We start from the raw sequence: 24,243 nt of genomic DNA, 5'->3' as shown, positions 1-24,243 counted from the left end.
AAGTTTACTAGCAAAAGTTCTCCCCAGCCAGCTTTGGACACAGACAGAGGTGTCATTTGCTGGTCACACCTGTCCACCCACTGTCGGCGTCATCTGGCCCGAGGGTCCTCACGCTCATTGCAGGGCTCTTTTTTCTCCCACCAGGCCAACACGTCAATTCTCCATTCAGTTCTCTGAGTGAGAATTTACCTGTGGCTCACTCTTTCAGAAGATCTCGTAGGATGGATTGGTTAGCCCTTGATCAACCAACCCAGAAGAGAATTTCAGTTGCTGTTGCAGTGTAGATCCTTCAGAGAACAGACCTGGGAGCCAAGCTGATGTGCTCATCCTGGGACAGTAAAGAGAGAAAACTGGGGAGAAGGCAAGCAACTCACTTGTCTTGCACTGCCCCACAAACCCATTAACTCTTCTGTCCAGTTGTGTTTTATGCCTCCCTAGGAAGCTGATGGAAGGGCCAAAGAGGCAGTGGAGCCAGGAGATGAGGGTCCTCCCCCAGGGAATTGAGGGGTGTTGCAGGAGAAGTGGATCTGGGGTGATGAGTTAACCAAGTCTGATACCTTGAAGGGGTGAAAATGTTAGACAGTCATGTCTGACTCTTTGCGACCCTGTGAACTGTAGCCTGCCAGACTCCTCAGTCCACGGATTCTCCAGGCAAGAATACTAGAGTGGGTAGCCAACTTAGAGATGTGAGTTGTCTATTTTATATATAGTAAAATGTAGTAGTATGTATATATCAGTCTCAATCTCCCAGTTTATTTCCATATCTTATCACTTGGTAACCATGTCTATTTTCTATATCTATGACTCCTGTTTTGTAAATCAGTTCATTTGTACTCTTTTTTTTTTTTTTTTTTTAAGAATTACATGTAAGGATGGACATATATACTTTCAGTTCAGTTCATTTCAGTCGCTCAGTCGTGTTCGACTCTTTGAGACCCCATGAATCACAGCACGCCAGGCCTCCCTGTCCATCACCAACTCCCGGAGTTCACTCAAACTCACGTCCATCGAGTCAATGATGCCATCCAGCCATCTCATCCTCGGTCGTCCCCTTCTCCTCCTGCCCCCAATCTCTCCCAGCATCAGAGTCTTTTCCAATGAGTCAGCTCTTCGCATGAGGTGGCCAAAGTATTGGAGCTTCAGCATCATTCCTTCCAAAGGAATCCCAGGACTGACTATATATAAAATAGGTAACTAATAAGAAACTGCTGTATTGCACAGGGAATTTTACTCAATACCTTGTAATGGCCTAGGTGAGAAAAGAATCTAAAAGAAAGAGTTCATTATTTGAATGAGAGATAGAGGAAGCTGCATGGCGTTGGTTTTCACTCAGCAGCATTAAGTTGTGTGGTGACTGGGACACAGTACTGGGAAGGGCCTCTGGGAATAAATACCCTGATTTCACTCTCTGTCCTCCCCTGTCTCCTGCGTATGCTACTGTTTAGTCAAACCCAACCTGAACTCCGAGTCAAGGAGGGCTCACTGATGTCCTGTGTGTGGGTCAGCTGCATCCCAGGGCAGTGAGCTGAGGAGGGCAGTGTTTGGGAATGAGGTTTGAATGCTCTCCATCACATTCACTGGTGGAGAATGGTTCTTCTGTTAAAGCAGCCAGAGATTCAGCTTTATCCAGCTTCATTATGCCAACCGCATTGTCACCTCTAATTCCTACTGTCGTTACATGTGCTGCCTCAAATACAGGTCTCTGTGTCGCACACTTGCATAAGAATTGCTTTGTTTTCACCTGGGTTTTAAGGAGACGTAAGTGCAATATTTTTTCCTCATCTCTATTTCAATCCATCTTTCCACAGTCAGGAAATTCTTTTGGCTCCTGATCTTTTCCTGCCAGATTGATGTCACTTGCTCATTGGTATAATATTCTGTATCCTCATCCAGTTAACTGATTGAAATATTAAATAAAACTGAGCCTTGTTCCCATTACTGCAAAACTTATTTTAGGTTGACATCCTCAGTTGCTAAGAGAGGTATTTTTTCATAAGTTTTTTTAGGTCTCTGAAGTCACTCATTACTGTAATTCAAACTTGCTGGCTGGAAATTTGTACCTTAGAAGAGGAGTGGCACAGTTTCACTTTCCAGTTTTGACTTACACATTTCAAATCCTATTTTTAATTTTGCCCATTCCCAACTACACTTTCATCTGTTACTAGACAATGGCATGTTCTTTTTCTCTCTGCTTGTCCATGTGTTCCAGGCCTAAAGGTTGATTATCCAAAAGGAACCCATCTGCCCAATCCTGCATGTATGATGCCTGAAGGGAGACTTTCAACCCATCTGTCCCATTCTACCACACCCTAAAGAAATCCCGACATGAAATAGATAATAAGACTAGTTAGCAAAGAAACCTAATAGATGTGGGCATTGGCGCAGAGCAGTGCCAGAGACTGTCTGCAATCTGATGCCATTTGATCCAAGTCCCAGCACTGTGGAATTATATTTCTTGGTGGTCCTGCTTTTAAGGCAACTGGTGCTGGTGAAAGGTACCAATTGACTTTTAGTAGGGTGGAATCATAATGTTAGCATTAGACGGGAAGTTTAAGATCAAAGCTCTGCTTCGAGGGCTACAGCTGCATCACAAATGCCAAACTCAATTTCATTCTCTGTTCAGTGGTTGTCTCGTTAGTCTGATAAAACATTTAAGATAAGCTGAAAGTATTTCACTTGCTTGTCCATCCTATCATTCATCATGATTTTTGCTCACTGCCTACCATGTGCCAAGTTCCACAAGAGAGGTTGGATATACAGACATAGAAGTCATGAACCTGGCTTTCAAGAACTGTCTCAATAAAGCAGCAGAGACAAATAAAATTATAACTGAAAGTGTCACCTCTTCCAACGTGGAAAGGGGTTAAAGATAAAAGAAGAGATCTGAAAAGACACGTATTTGTGGACAAGCATTATACCTTCCAAAATCACTGCAGATGGTGACTGCAGCCATGAAATTAAAAGATGCTTACTCCTTGGAAGAAAAGTTATGACCAACTTAGATAGCATATTCAAAAGCAGAGACATTACTTTGCTGACTGAGGTCCGTCTAGTCAAGGCTATGGTTTTTCCAGTGGTCATGTATGGATGTGAGAGTTGGATTGTGAAGAAGGCTGAGCGCCAAAGAATTGATGCTTTTGAACTGTGGTGTTGGAGAAGACTCTTGAGAGTCCCTTGGACTGCAAGGAGATCCAATCAGTCCATTCTGAAGGAGATCAGCCCTGGGATTTCTTTGGAAGGAAGGATGCTAAAGCTGAAACTCCAGTACTTTGGACACCTCATGCGAAGAGTTGACCCATTGGAAAAGACTCTGATGCTGGGAGGGATTGGGGGCAGGAGGAGAAGGGGACGACAGAGGATGAGACGGCTGGATGGCATCACTGACTCAATGGACTTGGGTCTGAGTGAACTCCGGGAGATGGTAATGGACAGGGAGGCCTGGTGTGCTGCAATTCATGGGGTCGCAAAGAGCTGGACACGACTGAGCAACTGAACTGAACTGAACTGATTATACCTTCAGGAAATTGCAGAAAACGGGTATGTCTGGATTGTAGGATTTATAAAATGGTGGTAGCCGATGAAGCTTCTTGGCCTTATGCATTATGTTAAAGAGTTTGGATTTTCTCATGAAGGCAGTGCCCTGGCGCTGGATATTTTTAAGCAGGGAAGTGACATTATTAGATCCGATCTTAGAGCCATGACTTTTGGCAATACAGCGGATGTACTGGAAGGGGCACAGTGAAAAGTGAGAAGGCTAGTAGGTGTTTTAGAAAAGAAACTGAAAGATTGAGTGAAGACACTGGAGCTAAAGAGGAAGAATGAATTAGGGAAGTGCTGAGGGGGTAAAAAATTCCTAGCATCAAGTGGCAATTTTGATGTGAGGTGAGGAGGTGATACATCCTAGGTTTCAGGTTGGGAGATCTGGGTCCGTGGTGAGGCTAGGACAAAACCTCCTTCCCACTACTTTTTAGTTGAGTGTGTGTGCCAAGTCACTTCAGTCATGTTCAACTCTTTGCAACCCTACGAAGTGTAGAGACAACCAGGCTCCTCTATCCATGGGATTTTCCAGGCAAGAATACTGGTGTGGGTTGCTGTGCCCTCCTCTAGGGGATCTTCCTGACCCAGGGATAGAACCTGTGTCTCTTATATCTCCTGCATTGGCAGGTGGGTTCTTTACCACTGGTGCCACCTAAGAAGCCCTTTTAGTTGAGTGACTCTGGCAAATTACATGAGCTATTTCTGCCTCAGTTTTCTTATCTCTAAAATGGGAGCAAGAATAATCATGCTTATTTTATCGAGTTTTATAGGAACTGAGTAAATTAATGGGGTCACAAAGAGTTGGACATGGCTTAGCAACTGAACAGCAGCAACGACAATATTTATTTATTAAAGGCTTCTTTGGTGGAAGTGCTTGAACAGAGTCAGGCACCTGGTAAACCTTTAGACACAAATGTCAAGTTTAAGTTTCAGTGGGAAGTGTAGGTGGCAATATATAGAGGACAAATAGATTAATGAGAAAGCACAGAAGAGAGGACTGTGCTAAATATATATATTTGAGGGTCATCAGCCAAACATGAAATCAAAGCTGTGAGACAGAGATGGCTTTTAAGGGTAATGGAGGAAGCTGACCTCGGGAAAGAGAAAGGAAAATAAACAGCTAGAAAGATAGATGGACAATGAAAAGAAAATAATGTCTTGAAACAAAAGGAGAGATTTGCAAGAAAGAGGGAGTGGTTAGTAGTATGAGATACAGCAGAAAGAATAAAATCAGGAAAGTAAATTGACCATCTTATTCCGGCCTTTCACATCTTTATTTTTGTTGTTTAGTCACTCAGTTGTGTCTGACTCTTTTGCAACCCCACAGATGGTAGCTTGCCAGGCTCCATGGGATTTCCCAGGCAAGAAACCTGCGGCGCATTGCCATTGCCTTCTCCAGGGGATCTGCATAACCCAGGGACTGAACCTGCATCTCCTGCATTGGCAGGCGGATTCTTTATCTGCCACCAGGGAAGCCCTGTATTTTTTTAACAATGGTTGTCAAATACACTTTTGACACAAAATGTTACTTTGCATGTTGAACAAAGAAAAACATTTCCTGAAGGAGAGTAACTTCTAATAAGCTTAATGCCACTCATCTATTCTTGAACAACTTCATGTTTTGGCTTAAAATATAGTCTTAAGTAGAATCGAACAGATTCAATCTCATGTTTGAAAATGAGCAGTTGTCTCTATTGAGTGAGGTCATCAAGCTTTTACGTGCTTTCAGGAGTAGCAAGCTTTCTATTGGATGATGGAATGAATCACTAGGTTTAAGGAGAAAGCACATTTACCCCTGTCTCCATCCCCTTCCTCCAGCCTTCCCTCACTTTCTCTTTCACTGAATGCCCACTCAGTGACAAGCATCCTTCCGCTGACTTGAGTATTCAGCAGTGAGCCAGACAAATACGATTCCTTCTTGTACTCTTTTGTTGGGGGAAATGGACAATAAAATAGTAAAATAAAAGGGAACATAATTTTAGATGTCAGTGCATGCCCTGAAGGAAACTGAATAGAGAAGTGAACTGAAGAGAGGTGTTGGCACCGTGGATTAGGTAGTCAGTGAACAACTTTCTGAAGAGTCAGTGTGACTTGAGACCATGGAGACAACAAAGAGCTAGGCTTGCAAAGATTTGAACAAAAAGTTTCAGACAGAAGGAAGACCTGGCACACAAGTCCTGAGGCAGAGCTAGGCATGTGCTTTACATAGTCGTGAGGCAGAAAAGCAGTCACTGTAGCTGAGACTAGTGAAGAGCAGGCGTGGGTTTCACGGAGTGGGCTGGATTTTCAGCTATGCTGCGTTGTTTCTAAAGCAATAAAGAACACAAGTGAGTTCAAAATCTGCAGAAAATTGCTTTTTTCCCCATTGTATTATTCATTCATTCATTTTTTCTAACACTAACAGACATACAGTCGAGAATGAGGCCAATGAGTGAATGTGTAAATCAGTTCTTATAGTGTTTATATATTTATAGTGAAGTGAAGTAATGCTCAAAATTCTCCAAGCCAGCTTTCAGCAATACGTGAACTGTGAACTTTCAGATGTTCAGGCTGGTTTTAGAAAAGGCAGAAGAACTAGAGATCAAATTGCCAACATCTGCTGGATCATCGAAAAAGCAAGAGAGTTCCAGAAAAACATCTATTTCTGCTTTATTGACTATGCCAAAGCCTTTGACTGTGTGGATCACAATAAACTGTGGAAAATTCTGAAAGAGATGGGAATACCAGATCACCTGACCTGCCTCTTCAGAAAGCTATATGCAGGTCAGAAAGCACCAGTTAGAACTGGACATGGAACAACAGACTGGTTCCAAATAGGAAAAGGAGTACGTCAAGGCTGCATATTGTCACCCTGCTTATTTAACCTCTGTGCACAGTACGTCATGAGAAAAGCTGGGCTGGAAGAAGCACAAGCTGGAATCAAGATTGCCAGGAGAAATATCAATCACCTCAGATATGCAGATGACACCACCTTTATGGCAGAAAGTGAAGAGGAGCTAAACAGCCTCTTGATGAAACAGGAGAGTGAAAAAGTTGGCTTAAAGCTCAACATTCAGAAAACAAAGATCATGGCATCTGGTCCCATCACTTCATGGCAAATAGATGGGGAAACAGTGGAAACAGTGGCTGACTTTATTTTTCTGGGCTCCAAAATCACTGCAGATGGTGATTGCAGCCATGAAATTGAAAGATGCTTACTCCTTGGAAGGAAAGTTATGACCAACCTAGACAGCATATTCAAAAGCAGAGACATTACTTTGCCAACAGAGGTCCATCTAGTCAGGGCTACGGTTTTTCCAGTGGTCATGTATGGAAATGAGCGCTGAAGAATTGATGCTTTTGAACTGTGGTGCTGGAGAAGATTCTTGAGAGTCCCTTGGACAGCAAGGAGATCCAACCAGTCCATGCTAAAGGAGACCAGTCCTGGGTGTTCATTGGAAGGACTGATGCCGAGGCTGAAACTCCAATACTTTGGCCACCTCATGCAAAGCTGATTCATTGGAAAAGACTCTGATGCTAGGAGGGATTGGGGGCAGGAGGAGAAAGGGACGGCAGAGGATGAGATGGCTGGATGGCATTACCGACTCGATGCACATGAATTTGGGTGAACTCCGGGAATTGGTTATGGTCAGGGAGGCCTGGTGTCCTGCGATTCATGGGGTTGCAAAGAGTCAGAAATGACTGAGCGACTGAACTGAACTGAACTGATTTTTATGAATAGAATTTTTTGCTGTGAATGCTTTCCTGTATTTATTTTTAAACCAGGCTCTTTTTTTTTTTTAATACAGCAAATCCCCATTGGCTGTTTATTTTACATATGGTATTGTAAATTTCCCTGTTACTCTTTCCATACATCTCATCTCCTCCCCCAAATAGCTACTTTTGGATAATCTCATGCATATGACTTTAACAAGACAGAAATTAGTTTGGGATCTTCATGAATATGGGAATTCTAAATATCTGGATTATAAATCTAGTTTAGCAACTCGTTACACAACTTCTGGAAAATTCCCCAATAGTGGACTTATAAATATGATATCTTAGACCTCAGAGATTGTGTGAATCATTGTATCAGCATGTAGATAATGGAACTGAGACCCACAGAGATTATTGATTGGTTCCAAGGTCTCATAGCTGGTAAAGAGCAGGACCAGAATTAGAAGTTATTTTAGTCACTTTAAATCTTTGTCCTTCAAGCCTTTGCCCAAGGATTACCTTTACTATGAACATTTTCTGTCTCCATTCAGTAGGTTTTAGTGTATATTTTCTTCTGGTTCATTCTATCATTCATATCATCTCTATTGCATTCATTTTTATGTTATGAAATGGTATTTCTCATGAATGTCTTCTCTGTATTAGACGATAGACTTTATAATATTTTTGTAACCCTTGTACCTAGGACATAGTACCCTTCTGATAATGTACCATACGACTGACTAGTGTATGTATAAATTAATGAACACATCTAAGTCTGTCTTTCAGCTTAATACCTTTTTCTTGTAATACATCCAGTCTCCTGACACTTAAATTTCAACATCTGTGAGGACGGACTTGTAGTGTTAATGTATAAATGACTTATGTTTCCCCGTCCCCATATGGGAGAAATAAATGGGGGTAAAAACACATTGAAAAAATTGGTGATCTTGTACAAATCTAAAGTATTTTCAATCTTACTCTGTCTAGGAGAGGAAGACTTATGAAAATGCCTGACTCAAAGCCTGTTCAATAAACAGTGGTTTGTTGAGTGTTTTAAATGTTTGTATTTCTTTGCATCCTTTTCATCCCTGTCGTTTTTCAGATGAGACATCATTTCCATGCTTTAATTTGTGTGCTTTGTTATCTTAGATATCCGTGATGTTAGCACGTTATTGATCCAAATGTGCAACTCGATGGAAAGTGTTTTAATCTTATGCATACTTTCAAAATTGCAAATGGAAAATTCTCTCGTGATAGTTTGTAGGAGAATTTCAGAGAGGGATACTCAGTAATAATATATGTGTGTCTTTAAAACTTAACAGAAATCTCCTTGATCCCTAAGTAAACGACACAGGCCCCACATTTCAGTGTCCCTGAGGACTCTGCAGAACATTGTGCCTGGCCTGTCAGAGCCAGGTCACATGATGCACTGCCTAGTCATTCAGTAATTATGGTAGGAGCTGGGTTTTTAGCCTAAAAGTTGTCACATATTGTTTTGCAGAGCCCATGATGAGTATTTGTCAGCCCTGTCTCACATTTGTAGCCAGGAGCCTAAGGTCATCATTAGCACATGACTTTGATTGTCAGGAAATGAAGTACTACGCGTATGGAAGTTTCATTGCTTCCATGATTGGGAGTTTCTCAATCCTAAAGAAGAAGAAAAATCCATACACAGTTTATTGCCTTCCAAACTGACAGTTCTGTAAGGCTCATTGGATGATTAAGTAATAAGAAGGAGACAAACCAGAGAAAAGTGTAGATTAAAACATATCCTCCAGCTTAAAGCCACAATACCCAGTAGTCAGACTTCTTGAGTTGCCAGAGAGAATCCTCTGATGATGTTTAAAAATAATATATTAAATAAAAAACCCAAGCCAAAAAAATATATTCTTTCAAGTTTATGATTAAAAATATAATAAATTAGCTACACATTTCATATGTAAATTTAAGGGTACATAGATATCTGTGAAATAGTTTGTAACTTAGCTAATATTGATCATCAGCCAACAAATCAGTTTCTGTCTACACTGATCGTCCTCTAATCAAACTACTGGTTAATAATAAGGTGAAATCAAAATAATGTGGCTTATAAATATTGTACTTATTTAACTACAAGGGCAAAAGCATAAAAGCTCTGTTCTTTATAGGTTCAGCAAGTACTAGACTCCATTTCTGTGAGGTCCTAAGGAGATTGGTAGCCAACAGTTAAAGAACACATATTTCAATATCAGATCAAGAATAGAAATATCTGTCTATTTTCAGATGGATATTAGTTCTCTGAAAAACATCACATTTTTCTTAAATGTATAGGTTTTTAAGCAAAATCTATCTTGGGTTTGTCTCTACTGGACAGACTTAACAGTAACCATTTTGGTAAATAAATCTTAAACATATGCATTTTTTTGTACATCAGTTATACCTCATTAAAGCTTTAAAAAATTTAGTGGTTTAGAGAAGCAGAAAAACAAATGTAATTTTAACCAATTTTTATTCTTTTGATGAATAAGTACTTATTGACGAGTATCCTTGAAATATAATCATTTACTGTGTTTAGAATATGACATGTGTACAAAATATAACACATGTACAGAAAAATTCATAAAATAAACAGCACATAGTTCAACTAAACAGGAATCCATGCTAGTGGGAATGTAATGGGATCTCATGATTGTTTCAATTTGCAAACTGAACTGAACTGAACTAAATGTGATTTGAGCACTTTTGAAATTTTTCTTGTCTATTTGGTATCTTTTTTTGAAGGAGCTACTCTCTTGCCCCTTTTTAAATGATGAATTATCTTTTTTATATTGATTTGTTGAAGTCACTCATATATTTTGGAAAGTACCTTTTGTTAGTTACATGAGTCGCGAATACCTTTGCCTACTCTGTGGCTTGCTTCTGCAGTCTTCTAATGGTGTTTCTAGATAATTGGAAAACCTTTATTTTAATATAGTTCATTTTATAGATCTTTCCCTAGATGAACTGTATATTCTGACTGAAATATGGTAGGCAAGCATATGCTGTATGGTTTTAATCTTTTTAAATTTGCTAAATTTGCTTTAGGGTCATCATATGATCCATATATGTGAATGTTTTATGGAAGCTTGAAAAGAATATATTTTCTTTATGAGTCTATTTCCCATCTACACCTATTATTTGTTCATTGTATTAGTCAAACCTGTTACATCCTTATTATTTTCTTGTTTATTTTATGAGCAGTTGTGTTTAATTTGACACTGTTATTTTAGGTATATCTACTTTTCCTTATCATTCTTTTCTCTTTTCCTTTTTTTTTTTTAAAAAATTTAAATTTATTTTAATTGGAGGCTAATTACTTTACAATATTGTATTGGTTTTGCCATACATCAACATGAATCTGCCATGGGTGTACATGTGTTCCCAATCCTGAACCCCCCTCCCACCTCCCTCCCTGTACCATCCCTCTGGGTCGTCCCAGTGCACCAGCCCCAAGCATCCTGTATCATGCATCGAACCTGGACTGGTGATTTGTTTCTTGCATGATAGTATATATGTTTCAATGCCATTCTCCCAAATCATCCCACCTTCACCCTCTCCCACAGAGTCCAAAAGACTCTTCTATACATCTGTGTCTCTTTTGCTGTCTCGCATATAGGGTTATTATTACCATCTTTCTAAATTCCTTATATATGCATTAGTATACTGTATTGGTGTTTTTCTTTCTGGCTTACTTCACTCTGTATAATCGGCTCCAGTTTCATCCACCTCATTAGAACTGATTCAAATGTATTTTTTTAACGGCTGAGTAATACTCCATTGTGTATATGTACCACAGCTTTCTTATCCATTCATCTGCTGATGGACATCTAGGTTGCTTCCATGTCCTGGCTATTATAAACAGTGCTGCGATGAATACTGGGGTACATGTGTCTCTTTCAATTCTGGTTTCCGCAGTGTGTATGCCCAGCAGTGGGATTGCTGGGTCATAAGGCAGTTCTATTTCCAGTTTTTAAAAGAATCTCCACACTGTTCTCCATAGTGGCTGTCCTAGTTTCCATTCCAACCAACGGTGTAAGAGGGTTCCCTTTTCTCCACACCCTCTCCAGCATTTATTGCTTGTAGATTTTTGGATTGCAGCCATTCTGACTGGCGTGAAATGGTACCTCATTGTGGTTTTGATTTGCATTTCTCTGATAATGAGTGCTGTTGAGCATCTTTTCATGTGTTTGTTAACCATCTGTATGTCTTCTTTGGAGCAATGTCTATTTAGTTCTTTGGCCCATTTTTTGATTGGGTCACTTATTTTTCTGGAATTGAGCTGCATAAGTTGCTTGTATATTTTTGAGATTAGTTGTTTGTCAGTTGCTTCATTTGCTATTATTTTCTCCCATTCTGAAGGCTGTCTTTTCACCTTGCTTATAGTTTCCTTTGTTGTGCAGAAGCTTTTAATTTTAATTTAGGTCCCATTTGTTTATTTTTGCTTTTATTTCCAATATTCTGGGAGGTGGGTCTTAGAGGATCTTGCTGTGATTTATGTCAGAGAGTGTTTTGCCTATGTTCTCCTCTAGGAGTTTTATAGTTTCTGGTCTTACGTTTAGATCTTTAATCCATTTTGAGTTTGTTTTTGTGTATGGTGTTAGAAAGTGTTCTAGTTTCATTCTTTTACAAGTGGTTGACCAGTTTTCCCAGCAACGCTTGTTAAAGAGATTGTGTTTTCTCCATTGTGTATATTCTTGCCTCCTTTGTCAATTTTGCTATATTTACTCTGAAGGTATGATGCTAGGCACATACATACTTAGTATTCTTATGCGTGAACTGAGTCTTTTTTACTGTGGAGTATCTGGTTGTTTTCTGCAAGAGGATTGGTTAAAATTACCTAGTTCACTGCTTGGGGGACAAACTATAAGTGAACTCTGCTAGAAAGACACAGCCCTTTCTCTCTGGGAGTGTACTGCAAAGAGGAGGAAGCCTAATAGAAGGCACTTAGAGTACAATTTTGAAGCATTGAGGGAGAACACGGTATGTGTGGTAGCCCACAAAAGGCCCCTTAACACAGATGTAGTTGACAGGAAGGATCCTAGAGAAGGTTGCCTCTGAGCTTGGTTTGGTCTTGTTTGGGGACTTGGTTAAGATGGCTCAGCTCTTTAGCATGGCAGGGAAACTGACAGGCAGGGGAAGGGAGTAGTTCTAAAGGCATAAATTTGTTTCCAATCATTTGCTATTTCAAACCATTTTCCAATGTTTGCAATTATAAATAAATAACACTGCAGAGGAGAACTTTGGGCATTAACCTTTGCCTGTGTTCCATACTATTTCTTGAGGGCAGGTTCCTCAAAGGAGACTTACTGCAGCAAGGGGCCCCGACCTTTTTATGCACAGAAGGGGACATCTAGTTCAAGGTCGTAGGAGGCTTTTAGAAATAAACTACAGTGAAGCCAAGTTTTGAGGGGTGATTAGCAACAGGAGAAGGTAATGTCACCCCACTCCAGTACTCTTGCCTGGAAAATCCCATGGACGGAGGAGCCTGGTGGGCTGCAGTCCATGGGGTCGCTAAGAGTCGGACATGACTGAGCAACTTCACTTTCACTTTTCACTTTCATGCATTGTAGAAGGACATGGCAACCCACTCCAGTGTTCTTGCCTGGAGAATCCCAGGGACGGGGGAGCCTGGTGGGCTGCCGTCTATGGGGTTGCAGAGAGTTGGACACGACTGAAGTGACTTAGCACAGCAGGAACAGGACAGGATGAGGTAGGCATATAAAAGCCTGGGGAATCTCACGGACACACAGGAGGGTAGAGGGAGCAGTAAGTAAGTAGTTCAGTGTATGTTGGCTTAGTCACCAGGTATGGAGAGTCATGCTTAAAGGGTGGACTTTAAGTGTAAACTAGGTTTATAGTTGATTCTACCAAAGAGTTAATAAAATCATATAAGGCCCTTTTCTCTTTTTCTTACCTTTGAAGTTCATGGAATCCATTTGTACCATATTCCTCAAATCATTATAACAGTTATCTTTTATATACCAGAACTTACTTTCCTTCCATCTCCCCAGGTGATTTTAGCATCTGGAACGTATTCTGTTTCCCCTCCATTGCCCACCATCATCCTAAATTGTGACAACTTCTCTTTACTTCTTTCATGTTCCTCTGTGGCCACGTGTTCACCGATGGGACTTTTCAGCCTAAGCCCAGCTCCCCCACTTTTTACCTGTGTCATCTGTTAAATGCTCCTTAACCTCTCTTTGTTGCCATCTCTTCATGAGAACCTTAGTGATATCCATCACTGGGTTGTGAGAATTCAATGAAATCACGTATGCAAAAATACCTGGCTTGCCTGTGCAGCATGGCAACAACAATTTCCCCTCCATTGTGAGTATCTGCATCCATCAAGGCTGAAAATGCCTTTTGTTACAGTTTAGAGCATCTCTAAGCAGCTTTAGAGAGGAAAATCAGAGAATTGCATGATTCCTAGAGCCTTCTCTTAGCTGTGGTTCCTCTCAATTAGGGACAAAGCCCAGGCTGGTGAGGGCACTTCACCTTTCTTTTGCTGGATTTGAGCATACAGTGAGGAGTTTGAACTTTAAGGCTTTTCATTGAACAGCTTCTACACATTTGAGAGACACTGTTTTCATGTTAACATAGCATGTCTTTCCTTCTCTTAGGTCATTCTTGCCTTCTTTCTGCTTGGTCCCTATTCTCCATGTTTCCCTCCCCCCCACATCACAATGAAGAATCCAAACTCTGGCCATTTCAGATACTTAAAGATCACGGCAGGCTGACTAATTTTGCCCAGACTTTCTGTGAAAGCTCCGCATGTGCTGCTGTTTTGGGTTGCATAATTGATTTAATCTCTGATTTTAGAGGAACGTTGAACTCTTTTCGTGGGACTCTGCATACATTTCTCTAGGGCAAAAGCTGTCCTACTTTTTTTTTTTTCTCTCTGGTATCTGTTTAGTGCTAGGCCATTTCCCCCCCAAGAATCTAAACTACCCTCCGTGAAATAAATGAAATCACAGTTGGAAAACAGCTTACTGGACAGACTTCAAACCGCCAGATAAGAGCTACACCACACACATTTTCTGAACATTCTCCTCCTCCCCAGCATCCCTTCTTTCTGCTCTAGCACTTCTTTGTTTTGGCTAAGAGGATATATTAGTCACTCAGCTGAGTACCTAGGTGGAACAACCAAGTACTTTACTATCTTATTGAGAAAACAGGCTGTGGGGTCTAATTCTTGCATGCCCATTGTCATACTGTTTGACTCCAGGAAAATTTACCTATCTCTCTGAGTCTTACTTTCAACAGTTGTTTGTAGACCGATGGCTGTGAAGCCTGGACTATAGAGCTAGGTATGCAGCAAGCTGGCAACTCACACTGAGCTTTTGGCTTCCCAAGTATAGATGGGGTGCCAACTGGGGAACATGATTTTATGCCCCTGAAAGACCACTTAGCCAAAAGAACAACCAGGCAATTTTAAGTTTCCATTTACTTCGTATCATATTTGGCAGCCTCATTCTGGGTTTTGTTTTCAGGCATTTTGAAGTGGAAAGACATGTTTGATGACAGATGTGTTTTGTCCGCTTCTTTTATCCAGTTTGGAGATCATCTTCTCATTAGCTGCTTCTTCAAAAATCTAATAAGTGTACCAAGTTGCTTCAGTCATGTCTGACTTTGCGACCTTATGGACTCTAGCCTGCCAGGCTCCTCTGTCCATGGGATTTTCCAGGCAAGAATACTATTTCCTTCTCCAGAGGATCTTCCAGACCCAGGGATCAGACCCGCGTCTCTTACTTCTGCATTGGCATTGGTAGGCAGGTTCTTTACCACTAGCCCCTCCTGGGCTTTGTAACATTTTATATCCTCTAAGATATATTCCTGAAGAAAATAATCTTTGATAGGTTCATACTCAGAAACACAGTTTCAGTAATTTCCCCAAGCAATTCTCTTTCTATGAAAGTGACCAAACTCTGCAGTTTACATCAACAGGTTAAGGTCAGAAGTAATTCCCAACTGCTCATTGAACATCACAGCCTGAAGATTGTGTCCTTATGCTGCTAAAAGAGTTTAGGCTTAGATAATAACCCATTATTTGTTTCATAAAACACAGCACAAACAGACCATTGTTCAAATTCAGACCATTACTTACTAGTTGGATAAATTTGGATGAATTCCTTAGCCTCTGTTTCTCTTTCTGTATGAGTATTTAACCCTGAGATGAGATCTTACTTATCAGGTGTGTTGTGAAGATTAATTGCTAAAATACATGTAGAGCAATGTGGGGATCCAGCCATAGACAGTGTATCAGTCAGGTTTTGCTGGAATAATGCTGGGTAACAAAGAATCCCCAAGTTTCAGTGGCTCTCAACAACAAATATTGATGCCAGACTCAGTTTGACTTGGTTCAAGCTAAGGGGTTTTGTTTGGGTCTGCTGCATATGTTTCTTCATCCAGACCCTGGGGGCTACTTAAGGAATTCTCCTTTCATGGCAGGAAATGTTAATATAAAAGATCAGATGAAACTTGTCCAGCATTTTGAAGCATCAACTCAGAACTGGCATTACTGTCACTTCTACCCAAATTTCATTGGCCCAAACAAATCATGTGACCAGGCTCACTATTAATAGGTCAGGAAAGTACACTCTGCCTTAAAAAGAGTGAATATCTGCTGAGCAGTAATCCAGTCCTCCTCAGACATGTTTACTGCATCTTATTTCTCTACCTTTTCTTATTTCATCATTGGCTGTTTTCCACCTACTCTATTTTATAGCATCTATTTTGCATTCTCAAAATTACATCACAACTTCCTTCTATCTCCTTAACTTCAAATAAATTTGCATTATATATTTTTCTTTTTAAACAGGTACTTCAGAAAATCCCTTAGAAAAAGAAAAAAAGCTTCTAATTCACCTTAGAGCTTCAGAGGGAGTCTTTTGTGACCGTTTCGATGGAATTCATATTGATCCAGGAACAGTTGGTAAGAGTATAATGCCACTCTTATTAAAAATGAAACGTATGTATTTTCTGATGGGGAAGTATCATTCATAGAACACCTGCCAAATTCCAGGCATGCTTCCAGAGAATTTATATTTATGATTTCATTTAATGGCTCTCATGTAAGGAGTATCCATTCTAGAGATATCAAAACTAAGACTCAGAAATGGTAAACAATATGCTGAAACCCATACAGTGTTATGCTGTCGGAACCTTAGATTTTTATCCAGACTGGTCAGACACCAAAGGCTGGACAGTCTGTATTATCAACTTTGAATACTGTGTGGTTATTCATAATAGTTTAAAACTGATAGATCCATAGATTACTAAGAAATATTTACTGTTGACAATTTCATCATTTGAAACTGCCACAGTACCAAGTCCTATTTTAAAATTCATCTACAGAAGAACAAAGAAACTGGGACTGAGCTTGTATAAGTATGATGTAAGGGCCACACAATAAAGTAGTTTTAAGGGAAAAGTATAAGAGACTTTTTACTGATTTCTGGTATTTTCTTATTTTCTCTGTATGGTAATTCCAGTTTTATAAGATCTCAGTCACTCAGTAAAATGGAAACAATCATGTTAGGATAGCATGAAGTTTGATAACTTAGTTTCATAAAGTATAGCCATTGCCATATAATACTTTGATAGTGCTTTATTGCTTCCAAATGATTTTTCATATGTGCTATTTATTTTATCTTTTTATGAACATGAGGTTAAGGAATATTTTACTTTTTTCCAAGTTGACAAGCTAGATGGATCATAACAGGAACACAGACTTTTTTTGTCTGGTAACCTCTATGTTCCATGGAGTACCACCAAAGACGTGGACTAGGCTTGTGTTAAGAGTATATCAGGGTGTGCAGCTTGATTCCCAGTGTCAGCTGTATTGCCAAACAAGTGTTTTTTGAAAATTTCTCTGATGCTAAATTGAAAAAGGAATGAAATGTTTGTCACTGCATAAGTAAAATTTAAAATAATCTCTACGAGTATTATAATCTTCTTGAAACAAGAAATTGCGTTGTTTTGCAGTAAACCTTTGGTGACTGGGAATGTCAGGAAATCTTTCTGGTAAATTAAAGGAAATAAAATGGTTTATGTTAAAGTCTTTGTTGTTGGAAATTCTTCTAAATTACTCCATGTTCCTCTCCTATCTAGCTTTCATAGCTAATAGTGGAAAATATTAATTTTTTGATAATGATGATATTATATTATTGTTATGAAAGACTGATTCCACAACATGTCCTGAAAGTGGGAATATTGTTTTCATTTCCACTAATCCTTATTTTAGTTTTATTATCTTCTGACTTTTTGCTAAGAATAGGGTAAAACTGTGGGTGCTGACACAAATAGTTGATTAGGTTCTAATTAATTGAGCTTTTTTTAGTTCACATTGGATGAAAGCCCAGGGCATACTATTTATGCCTGACTGGTGTTTACTTCCTTTATTTATGAATTTGCTGCTAAAAATTGTGAAATCTTTGAATTCCAGTAAAAGGGGTACATTAATCCAAGGGTATGAAGGCAATCAATCCATTTGGGTGCAGGAAGAAAATACTAGAAACTTCTATTCAAACATGTATAAATATATTCATTTGTATGTATGGTTATTTATCTAATAAATAAATAGACATGTTAAGGGTGCACAGTCATAATTCTGGTGCTGCTTGATTTCATGCTCAAAACATATTTAGATGACTAAAATATGGAGAATTTTGCCTCATATGATTTTAAATGGCAATAAAATGTGTAAGAGGAAAGACCTGGAGGAATAAAACTAGACTTCATCAAGCATGTCCCTGGTAAGACTTTAATTTATGAGTCTGAAATAAATTATATTTTGAAACAAAGGAGTTAGAGATCTATCCTTTGATATCTGTAATGCAAAAAAAAAAAAAAAAACTAAACAAAACAAAACCCACTGAGGTCCAGCCACTGAAAATAAAGCTCATAGCACCAAATCTCTTTCTTCAGGAAACAAAATTACCCTTTTCTTTGGAAAATCTACTGTATAACATAAAATATCAAAACCAGTTAGCTTCCAACAGAGTTGCAAATGGTTTGGAGACACTTAATGGTGGAAATCTAACTAGTTAGCTGTTAGAGTGGTCTGTTTTCCAGCTCTTGGATTTCTAGATGTGATGTAGCATTCATTTCTCTATAGCTTTAAAGCGAAAAATGTTTCATCGTTATGTGAGATATAGGTGACCTGCTGAAAATAAAGCACTTAAATGTTCTTTTTATAATAAGGTTGACATCTTAACATATAGTTTCTGTATCATGTATCTTATACAATAAGTGCTCCAATGAATTTTACTTGTGTGGTCTTAATTTTCTTGGAAGGAGTTTCCTATCAAACTGTTGCTCCTTTTATTTTCAGGAGTGTTTGGGAAAGTTCAGCTTCATAGTGCTTATCCTAAGAAATCCTGGACACGTCTTGGGGCTGACATTGCTTCAGGCAATGAGAGGTAAGGAATGAGAGTAATTTAGGGGGATATATTTTTTGGTTTAACTTGCTTTGGCTGGAGGTTTTGTTACAATAGGAAATTAAATTTTAGATTAAGAATCATAATTCAAGGTGAGATAAGTGGGAAATATTAAAGGCTACAGGGATTTAAAATATACTCTGTAATGTAATAGGAGAACAAAACAAGCAAAAGGTTGGGGAGGATATAATTTATTTAAGGAGTAAATTTTATTTATTTATTTTTATTGTTTATTTTTAAACTTTTTGTTTTGTATTGAGGTACAGTTGATTAACAATGTTGCAATAGTTTTGGGTGAGGTTCTCAGCCATATATATACATATATCCATTCTCCCCCAAACTCCGCTCCTGTCCAGGCTGCCACATAACACTTGCAGAGTTCTGTGTGCTGTACAGTAGGTCCTTGTTGATCCATTTTAAATACAGCAGTGGGTACACATTCATCCCAAACTCCATAACTATCCCTTCCCCCCATCCTTGCCCCTGGCAACCATAAGTTCATTCTCTAAGTAAGGAGTAAATTTTAGATAATACATGTTTACTGCTGTCAGTAAATCTTTAAAAAATATGAATTCTATGAGATAATAGATAAAATATGAGGTGGGACTACAATATCTGAATTGAAGTGATGAGATAAAATGAGTGAGATGAAGTATATAAAGAATGTTATGGAATTTAAATTCAATGATGGAATTTAATAATACCTTGATGGCAATAAAGAATGAAATCACCGCTGCCTCAAAGTGAGTGCATTTGTGGCATGCTAAGTTGCTTCAGTCGTATCTGAGTCTTTGCGACTCTATGGACTTGTAGCCGGCCAGGTTCCTCGGTCCATGGGATTCTCCAGGCAAGGATACTGGAGTGGGTTGCCAAGCCCTTTTCCATGAAATGAGTAGGCAACATAAAAAAGAAACTGATGGAATCTACATGAATGAAGAGATAAGATCAAGAGAGAAAATGATAAAAGAGAAGGTGTTAGAAATAGAGAACAGAAAATATAAGCACATTTTGGTGATGGCTCTTTTTAATAAGAGTCCAGAATAATGTCACCACAAAGAATAATTAAAACTTAACTAAAATACACATAAAAGACTTGGAATTAGTTCCATTTCATTTGAACAACATTGAGAATCATCACTGCTCCAAATCCTCACAGCACAAGACAAAACAGTGAAAAAAGTAAAAGAAAAACAAAAGAAGACATAAAGCTTGATAACAGAATTCTCTATACCGTTAAATGTCAGAAGATAGTAGTGTAAGAATCTATACATGTGTAGGGAAAAATGATTATAGGCAAAGATTTGGCTTATAAACATAGACCCTGCTAAAATGCTGTTCACATATGAGAGCAAAAGATACCTTCCACTTTGCAAGAACTGAAAAAAATTAAAAACTGTGTTCTAATAAATAGATTAAACTGAATCTAAAATTTAAGAATGCAAATGAAATCCAGAAATTGTCAAAAGGTTAATAAAAATAGGTATAGTAAGGAAAGTTTTACACTAGATAATATAGAAATAAAGTAAATCTCTAAAAAAAAGACAGGAAATTACCAGAAACAGAAATAGTAATGAAAGTATAGAATGAGTATAGATACAGTAAGGAAAGTTTTATACCAGATAGCATAATATCTTATGTTATATATGAAATATATAAAGTAAATCTCTAAAAAAAGAAAGGAAATTAACAGAAACAAAAATAATAATGAAGGCAATGAAGTTTGCTTACCTCTTTCAGTTTAAACCTTTAAATTAGATTAAAATTATAAAGAAAATATGAAGAAATATGACTAGTAAAGACAATTTAATTGGTTTATATAAAATATGTTTACCCCAATATAATTATAATTAAAAAGTTTAATAAATTTTAATAAATTATATACAACATAATTACAGTAAAATAAACAGAGATTAACACAAAATTTTAGCCAACTGCCTTAATCTTTTGCAAGATGGAAGAAAAAAAATGATATATCTTCTCCTAAATAACTTTTGTATCAAAGAGATCAAATTTTTATCAATAGAACACTTGGAAAATAACAGTAATGAGAATAATTGAATAAGACATGGCCATACATGTCATCACATTAAATGCCTTTATTGTTGAATAAGAAAATATAAAAATAAATGAACCAGGTTGTTAGTATTAGAAACCAGACACAAAATAACCACAGTTCAGTTCAGTTCAGTCGCTCAGTCGTGTCCGACACTTTGCGGCCCCATGAATCGCAGCACGCCAGGCCTACCTGTCCATCACCATCTCCCGGAGTTCACTCAGACTCACGTCCATCGAGTCCATGATGCCATCCAGCCATCTCATCCTGGGTCGTCCCCTTCTCCTCCTGCCCCCAGTCCCTCCCAGCATCAGAGTCTTTTCCAATGAGTCAACTCTTCGCATGTATGAAATCAATCCATACCTGATAAAGACAGAAATTGGTAATTTACAAAGTAGGAAATTAGTAGACTTGATTATTTTTTTAGAAGAACCGGTATAATCTTTACTAACTAAGCACACAAAACAAAATATAATTCAGAAATGGGGATTCAAATATAATAGATATCAAAGAGATTAAAATGGTAATCTAAAAATATGTATATCTATAGAGTATCATTCTGAAATTAAGAAAAAATAAGTTATATATTGAAACATAAATGATCATAATTGTCTAAAGAAGACTAAAATTTGAGAGAACCAATAACAGCAAAAATCGTAAAGTTATCAAATATTTGTTTCCAAGAATACATTTTGTTCAAATAAATTTATGGCATGTTCTCCTACCCATTCATGCAGTCAACAAACACTTATTGTGTTGTATAATCTGTTCCATAGCATAGAAAAATATGTGAAGATTGCCAATTCGTTTTAGCAAGCATGTATAAAATAATTTTTAAAAAAGCTGCTAAAGATAACTCAAAAAGAGAAAACTGAGGCAACATCCAAGTTGTATCCTAAATAAAACAGCAACAAATGAAATCCAGTAATTTATTGAAAAATGAGTGATTAATTCAAGCAAAGCAGGATGGTTTGAAATGAATTAATTAATATAACTTACCTAAATAAAAAAATATAAAGACTAACAATTTGTTCAGTTTGGTACAAAACAGAAATGCATTTAGTAAAATTCAGCTTGCATTCTTGGAATAAATGATAAATTAAGACTATAATGATATGTTTCTTAATGGGGTGGTTTAGTCATTAGTTGAGAATCACTGCTTTAAGTAATAATAGAAAATAAATAATTAAAAAATCTCTCTTATACAAGCAACTTTCTTTTCTATTGAAAAACTGACATTAAAAATCACAGTATATTACAGCTCTCACTAAAAATAGTTTACAAATTTTTAGCCAATATATTGAGTCAAGTAAATACTGTAACTAAAAAAATCAGCTGTAACTACCAAGAGGAATTCAAATTATCTTTTTTTTTTTTGCAGATTATATACACTTTTTTTCTAGAAAAGTAGAGAATCATCTGAAAAAACAACAGGAGCATTCAGTAAAAGCACAAATCAATAGCCTTTTAATATGTGAGCAATAAAATTTTAAATTACAGTGTACAGTGTTATTTAAAATTTCAATTGAAAATATCTATAAATAAACAAGTGAAATTGCAGGAGCCATAAAAGCAGATGTATAAAACACTAGTCAAAGGCATAAAGGAGATCAGAATAAATGGTGATGCAAAACATAAATGGAAAAACTCCATGTTTTAAACATGTCAATTTAATGCAAATTTAATCACAAACCAAAAAATGCATTTTGAATCTGACTCATTAAATCTATGTCTTTTGGTACAATAAATACTTGAAGATAGCCAAACGTTATCAATTATTTAAATACATACATATATATGTGTGTGTATATATGTATATTGCATCCCTGGTAGCTCATCTGGTAAAAAATCCTCCTGCAGTGCAGGAAACCCTACTTTGATTCCAGGAAGACCCACTTGAGAAGGACTAGGCTACCCACTCTAGTATTCTTGAGCTTCCCTAGTGGCTCAGCTGGTAAAGAATCTGCCTGCAATGTGGGAGACCTTGGTTTGATCCCTGGGTTGGGAATCATATATATATATATATATATATATACACACACACCTTTAATGTGAGTAATTATTGTTATTGGCACCAGAACTGGAGAGACTACACAGCAATAGACTACATAGCAATATTCAAATAGAATTGGAATAAATTAGCATTTCAATTTTAAGGGCTTCCCATTTAGTTGAAAATTTGTGCTGGAATAATTGGTCAATGCTTTGGAAAAATATAAAATTAGATTCCCACTTTATCCTTTACTATAAATTATCAGTTCAGTTCAGTTGCTCAGTCATGTCCAACTCTTTGTGACCCCATGGACGGCAGCATGCCAGGCTTCCTTGTCCATCATCAAGTCCCAGAGCTTGCTCAGACTCATGTCCATCAAGTCGGTGGTGCCATTCATCCATCTCATCCTCTGTCATCCCCTTCTCCTCCTGCCTTCAATATTTCCCACCATCAGGGTCTTTTCCAATGAGTCAATTCTTCGCATCAGGTGGCCAAAGTAGTGAAGCTTCAGCTTCAGCATCATTCTGAACAGATTTCCTTTAGGATTAACTGGTTTGATCTCCTTGCAATCCAAGGGACACAGTTCAAAAGCATCATTTCTTTGGTGCTCAGCTTTCTTTATAGTCCAACTCTCACAACCATACATGATTACTGGAAAAACCATAGATTTGACTGTACAGAACTTTGTTGGCAAACTAATGTCTCTGCTTTTTAATACGCTGTCTAGGTTTGTCATAACTTTCCTTCCAATGAACAAGTGTACTATAAATTATAGATGAATTTAAAATGACTAAATGTTATAAAGCAAAACCATAATTATCTGAAGAACATTTAAATATTGTATGATTTTGAACTAGGAAACACTTGTGGGATCATAACAAGAATTATAACAAACATAACAGCAAGAAATAATAGATTTGGGAACATTAAAAAGACCAGTATTTTTGCATGTCAGTTACAAAATAAAATGGCAATTGACAAATGAGAAAATATTTACAATATACAATAGTACGTATGGAGGGTTAATATTTTTGTATGTAAAGCACTGTTAAGAATAAAAAGAAAACAGTACGAATACCAGAAGATTAATTGCTAAACAGTTGAATGAATTGCATAAATCACAAAAGAAGACATGCATCTGACTAACAAACATAGGCAAAAATGTTCTGTACTAGAACTGAAATACATATTAAGCAAATGAAAATTAAATACCGTTTTAAAATTTCAAATTGGCAAAAGTGAAAAAGAATGAATTCCAGGTGACAAAGGGGAAAAGATATAGGCAGTGGGGATGGGGGAGAAAAATTACATATTAGCCTACTTTTGTAACTAAAAATAATATTTATGTATACATATATGTAAATAAAGAAATGTCTGAAAGACATATAGCACAGCAAGGAAACTGTTGATGAGTTGATAGATAGCTGCTGCTTAGATAGCTGCTGCTTTGGTGTGTTTTTCTCTAAGTACAGAATATCTTAATAGAAAGTTGTTATTTTTGTAGTTAT

At 37.6% G+C, this 24,243-nt stretch overlaps 1 protein-coding gene across 1 annotated transcript in view; it reads left to right on the top strand.

Annotated features, from left to right (window-relative positions):
• Nucleotides 1-24,243, top strand: part of PKHD1 (PKHD1 ciliary IPT domain containing fibrocystin/polyductin) — a 445,700-nt gene that overhangs the window by 279,624 nt on the left and 141,833 nt on the right. Inside the window, exons 53-54 of the mRNA XM_068960604.1 lie at nucleotides 16,070-16,183; nucleotides 18,584-18,671. Of these exons, the coding sequence (XP_068816705.1) occupies nucleotides 16,070-16,183; nucleotides 18,584-18,671 (202 nt within the window). The remainder of the gene's footprint in view (nucleotides 1-16,069; nucleotides 16,184-18,583; nucleotides 18,672-24,243) is intronic.

This window comes from Capricornis sumatraensis, chromosome 22 (assembly GCF_032405125.1).
Source record: "Capricornis sumatraensis isolate serow.1 chromosome 22, serow.2, whole genome shotgun sequence".
Taxonomy (NCBI): Eukaryota; Metazoa; Chordata; class Mammalia; order Artiodactyla; family Bovidae; genus Capricornis; species Capricornis sumatraensis.
Note: the sequence above shows the minus strand (reverse complement) of the source record. Positions and strands in the feature narration are given on the sequence as shown.